Raw genomic sequence first — 6,258 nt, forward strand, 5'->3', positions numbered from 1 at the left:
TATTCAACTTGTGCATAACTGTCCAAAACCAGTTGAGAATATATTTGCATACATTACACAACTAGGCAAATAATCAAACAAAATCATATCCTTACCATAAATATCTCAATCATAATTTCATTTTTAACAAGCTACCTAGAGAATCATAATTAACTAACTAATCTAGATCAAGAGAACAAAATCATCTAAATATAGTTAATAATATCTGATTCTACTTAGTTTTATAAAAGCAACAAACAAATGAAGAAAACAAACAATCCTAACCTTGCTATATATGTATATAATATATATATGTTCTTACAACAAGCACAGTCAGAGAAGGAGAGCATACTGCACACAAGTACAAGTCAGTAAGATTAAACACCATTGACAATAAGTTTCCTACCTCTCCTTTCTCAGAAAGGAGGAGGAGGACGAGGAGGTGGAGGACCCCAAAACATATCATGAGGCATTTGATTACCGTTATGTATAAGATTTGGTGGCAAGTTATACATAGGCATTGAAACCTGTTGTTGTTGTTGATGATGATGGTGCTGTTGTTCGGCGAAATCCAAACCTTGAGAAGAAGCAACTCCTGCTGCTACAACAGTTGCTGAATCCACACCAGATTGTTGTTCAACTTGCATTTCCTCTTGATCACCACCTTGTTCATCTTCCAATGGCAACCTCTCATAAGTAGCATTAGCAAAAGTAGCTGCAATAACCATCACAGGTCCAGAAGCAACCAAAGAACCCGCCACAGCGCCACCCACAACCTGCCCCTGACCACCGGCTAAATAAACAGTAAGCCCGGTCGCTCCAGGCGGAGATGGCGAAGGCAGAAAAGCACCCGAAAGCGACAGAATCTCAAACCTTCCATGAAGAGTAATAACACCAGCGGGAGCAGCCGGTTGCCTAAGCGTCACATTAGTCACAATGCCGCTCCCACTCAAAACCGACACACCACGGTGACGGCGGTTAGCAAAGGTAGCTATGCTCTCCGCCACATCACTACCGCTGCTAATTTCTAACACGTGGCTTCGCAGCGCGTTCGGAGATTCTTTCGTTATAACAATAGGCGGTTTGGGTTTGTTCTTCGAACCCGGCGGTCTACCTCGTGGCCTCCGACCACTACTACTACCGGGCTCCGAAGGATTCTGATCTTCAGGGTTGTTGTTATCTTCATCTTCATTATTGTTGCTGTTACTGCTATTCGTTGGAGTCGAGTTCGCGTTGTTGTTACTTTCCATTAACTCTTGCTCTCTCTTCAGCTGTTGAAGCGAAGTCGGTGATGTTGGCATCGTTGCCACATTCCCAGTCCACCATCGATTAGCCATAATCTTCTTAGTTTTTGGAAACGAAAGAAAATCAGATAGAGAGAGAGAGAATCTAGCTTGGAAAAGAAGCTGATATATATGAAGTTTGTTTGAATCTACAGACTCAGACTCAGATCTATTAACTGAAATCAAAACCAAAACCTTATCTTATTTTCTGATAAGAAAATAAAAAGATTCTAAAAAATACATGTTTATTTTGCATGTAAACCCTAACCACACAATCACTCAAAATAAAACAAGTCACATCAAGCTATAAAACTGGTGAACAAAAAGGAGAAAATATAAAAAGAGAGAACAAAAGGGAAGGTGAAGAAAGAAACTGTGGTCGAAGTACAAGAAGAAGAAGAAGAAGAAGAGAAGAGAAACAAACCCTTCATTCCAGGGAAAAAAAGATTATGAAAATATGCGTTTGTACCTCAATCTATGCCACAAAAAGAGGTCAGATAAATTGGTACGGTTACAAGGGTACTGTGAGTCTCCAGTGAGGGACCCTCGGTACTATTGTTTCTAAATCTGTCTGGGTATGAGAGAACTTGAGAAGTGTGTATCAGTTTCAAAAAAAGAAAAAGAAAAAGAAAAAATAAAACACCGTCCTTTGAAGTTTCTTCTATGGAATGGAATCTATGTATAGGTAGTGGTATTGTGTGTGAAGTGAAGGGTGGTTTTAGTTGTCTCCCTGGTAAGCGGTTATAGTGTTGTGTTCAAAGTTTTCAACTTCCTAAGTAAGCAGATACTCATCCACTTGTTGTTGTTGTGTCACCTACTCGTGACTCTTCTTCTTTCGAAAACAAGATTAGCATTACAAACAGAGCGCAACTTGCGCAAGACACTCCATATTTTGTAAGAAAAATTATGTCTTTAATGGTTGTTACGCTTTTAATGAAGTCATTAATGATCTTTAATTTATAACCAATCGTGTACTTCTTAAAATTTGTGTTTAAATTCCAACTACTTTACTTGCTGTCGGAATTTCGATTATCACTAGTAGTATCTTTTAATTCTAAAGATTAAAGAAAGCGTATATTTAATTGATATTTTACAAAATTCAAAAATTATATAATGAGCTTAATGGATATGGTTTAAAATAATTTTGAACTCGTGTAATAGAAACCTACCTCATTGTCGTTGTCATATCAAAAATTCGAGGGAATATAAGTCTGTATTATTGGTATATATTTTATTTTCTTTTATACAATATTTGATCAAGAATTTTATTTAATTTAAATATTCTTATAATATTAATTATAATAATTTGGATTTTTAAAAATCCAACTTTTTCTTGCAATTTATAAAAGATTTTGTGATATTTAAAAGTATTTTAATTTGAATGAATGGTTTAATAAATTAGATTTTAATAGATTTTTTAATAAAATAATACGTTAAGAATATGATATGGTTATAATTTCTTCACGGTTTCTCATCACTTGATATAGAGAATTTTATGGGTTAGTTGTAACAATGTGTTACGGTCGTGATTCGCCCAACATCTCTCAAAACTTGTTTTTTCCACTTCTATCATAGAATTTCTAGTCCATAAAATCTTACCCATAATTCTCATCATCACTAAATATACTAAACATGAATTTGGATCCTCTCCGATATATTTATTGTTGTTGTACATTTAACACCGATTGTAACTAATCATTTTCATTTTCTCTCTTTTCAAAACACATTTTTTTGATTTATTTATGTTTTATTAATTCTTAATCATTAGATTATGGGTAAAAGGGATGCTGGAACAGCGGCAATAGATTTGTTTACACTAAATATACTTATAACATAAACAGATCAAATAGCACCAAATATGTCTTTCAAACCATCAAATCTCTAATAGTTTAATATAATACATATAAGAATAGTAATGATGCTAAAAAAATGATATGATAAATTGTTTTATGAATTATTTAGATTTATGTTGATATATTAAATTTTTAAATTTTTTCTTTTTTAATATTTGTATTTGTATGTGTATTGAATAATTTAATTTAGATCATACATGTTCTCGTTTAAACTATGACTTGTTATATTTTGATCTAGTAAGTTGTGGAATCCATCCAAAAATTTATGACAAAGGATCGGAAGATCTATCCAACTAGTTCTTTAAGAATCCTCTTAAAATGTTTTCACCTCTAAACAACACAAGAGGTCTAAGGACTATGATGTATGATACAATTCTATCAACACACATGAGCAAAACCAATGAGAGTTCTAAGGTTCATTGGATCGGAGATTACATATTGTTGACATTAAATTGCTAACTTCGCTCTTGAAAAGTAGTTACTCAAAAAAAATTTATAATATTGCATTATCTAATGAATATGCTCTAGAATGACACATGATTATACTAGTTAGAAGATCTAGAATCATCAGATCATATCCACGAGAATTAGGTATGGCAACAAGGCGAGTCGAGTCGAAGACGTTTTTTACCTTCCCAAACTCAAACTTAAATCCCTAAGCAATCACCACTCTCCGTCCAAACCCATCGGAAATGGAGAATTAAAGCGCAAACACCATCCATTTTTAATTTTTTTAATTGAAATATTTATTTATTTTTCAAAATCAAATTACATTACAAATAACAAAATGAAACAATCTCAAAAAATTTCATACATACATCTAAAATATTTTAAATAATAAATATAAATCAAAATATTAAAACATTAATCAAATATTTATTATTCTAAATTATCAAAACTAAATAATTATATATATATTATATATATATATATATATATATATATATATGTATATATATATATATATATATATATATATATATATATATTATATATACATATATATATATATATATATATATATATATATATATATATATATAATAAGATGAAATCGGGGATGGATTCGGGGTGGGTACTAGTATTCCAATTATCCGACTCATCACCATATTTTATAATCAGAGAAAATCCAAACTCAATCAAATTGGTTTTTTCCGACTCATCACCGAATTCAAGATGAATTCGGATAGATACTACGGATACGGGTTATATTACCATGCTTAACGAGGATCCTTTGACATTTTTCTTATCATACAATTGTCTCAAGCGGAAAGTTTTAGAATTAATTGAGAAAAAAAGCTTAATTAAGTGTAAATTTTGTTCCAATTTTCAATGATTAACATTTTTTTTAAAATAAATTATGATAAATTTTGTTCTGGACTGGGCCACGACACTTAGCACGGCACGGCCCAATGCTCGCCAAGCCCACGTCCAAACGACCGTATCCAAGCGACCACGAGGACACGTCAGGTGAACGACCGTCCGCCCGGAGAATGTCTCCCCGGCCCCTTAAACACGTGTCGGACAACGGGCGGGTCCTCCTCATATGATCTCCATCCACTCATCGTCAACCCACGCCGCGGGCACCTAAGTTGTGTCGGGCAGAGCCATAACGGCATCTCACTCACCACGTCACCCAACTCCCCTATATTGTCTCCGTAGGGATAGGGGCAGTTGGACCAGGGGGCGGACCTTGGTCTAGGTCTTAACGCTTCTTACGCGTCCCCTGGCAGCTCCTCCTTGGGCCTAGCTAATCCAGCCCATTAGGAGCCTTGGCCCAGCGCTGGGGGCTCAATATAAATACCCCTTTCATGGCAAAGGGGCAGGTATTCTAACTCACACTCTGATAATCTCATTCTGTACCTTTTCTGACTTAAGCGTTGGAGCACCTTGCAGGTACACCCCCCTCTCATTTCATTCTCCGGCCCATTCACCAAGACCTTGGAAGGCCCTCCTGATCAGGTGAGATCAGATACCTACGGATACGGGTTATATTACCATGCTTAACGAGGATCCTTTGACATTTTTCTTATCATACAATTGTCTCAAGCGGAAAGTTTTAGAATTAATTGAGAAAAAAAGCTTAATTAAGTGTAAATTTTGTTCCAATTTTCAATGATTAACATTTTTTTTAAAATAAATTATGATAAAAAATAAAAAATGTATAAATAAATTCAAAATAACTAAGATCAACTCCTCGCTTTCAAATGGTTGGATGGTCAACCGTCAATTAGAGCATCACATTATTGACGATCTCCAAATTGACAAAAATACCAAAACACCCCAAAATTCGTATAGTTTTTTTTTAGAAAACCACACATTTTGTAGATTAAGGTTAACACATATGGTTCGGTAAGAGGAACCTTTTGCAGAAGCGGGGGCAATTGTGAGGAATCATTAAATGAGTTTTTAGGAGCTTTCTCTACTAATTTGGGTGAGAGTAACGTTTTGAAAATAAAACTTCTTGTTATTATGATCACTTTAGAGGAGGCAAATTGTAGATAATGGTCTAATGTCTTGATTTGTTAGGATTAGGATGGAATCCCTTATTTCTTGGGATCTCTGAAATAGATAGTCAAATTATAAGTATTTTCTTTTAAATTTGGTTTGCACACACATTTTCAGGAAAGGAAACATGTGTATGGATAAATTAGCTTCTTAGAATCATGACATCTTGATGAGTAACGGTTCACAATGTATAAGTAGGTTTTAGTTTCAGTAATAGTTTTTTTACTTTTGTTATTTCTAGATCAGATCTAGTCTCTCCAGATATACATATTTTTTTATTAATATAATATTATTTATTTGATTAAAAATTTGATATAATAGTATTTTTAGCAGTGAGTTTGCAATATAATTTTTTGTTTGTTGAAAAATCACTAAAAAAATAGAAGTTTGCTGAAAAATCAAATTTATATTTTGTTTATTTTTTTAGGTGATATATATATATATATATATATATATATATATATATATATATTAAGTTTTGATTTAGAAATAAAATTATTGAAATCATGAACCACTAATAGAAGTTTGGCTACCAGATGTCATAGGAACATTATTATTGAAGTATTTTAGTTAAAGAAAATATTTTATAAAAAATTTGAATCATTTTAATTTTTAATATATTAAATATGCATATT

At 33.1% G+C, this 6,258-nt stretch overlaps 1 protein-coding gene across 1 annotated transcript; it reads right to left on the reverse strand.

Moving 5' to 3' along the window:
- Positions 1 to 241: 241 nt before the first annotated feature.
- LOC127083845 (AT-hook motif nuclear-localized protein 15) lies at positions 242 to 2,162 on the reverse strand. The gene is made up of 2 exons (XM_051024182.1): positions 1,732 to 2,162; positions 242 to 1,438 (listed from the first exon to the last, which is right to left on the reverse strand). Exon 2 carries the CDS (start codon positions 1,314 to 1,316, stop codon positions 396 to 398), a length of 921 nt encoding a protein of 306 aa, XP_050880139.1. The 5' UTR covers positions 1,317 to 1,438; positions 1,732 to 2,162; the 3' UTR covers positions 242 to 395.
- Positions 2,163 to 6,258: the final 4,096 nt, after the last annotated feature.

The sequence above is a fragment of the Lathyrus oleraceus genome, chromosome 5 (assembly GCF_024323335.1).
Source record: "Lathyrus oleraceus cultivar Zhongwan6 chromosome 5, CAAS_Psat_ZW6_1.0, whole genome shotgun sequence".
Lineage (NCBI taxonomy): Eukaryota > Viridiplantae > Streptophyta > Magnoliopsida > Fabales > Fabaceae > Lathyrus > Lathyrus oleraceus.

Coding starts and splice junctions, on each gene's coding strand:
- LOC127083845 (XM_051024182.1), bottom strand. CDS start 1,316: ATGGCTAATCGATGGTGGACTGGGAATGTGGCAACGATGCCAACATCA.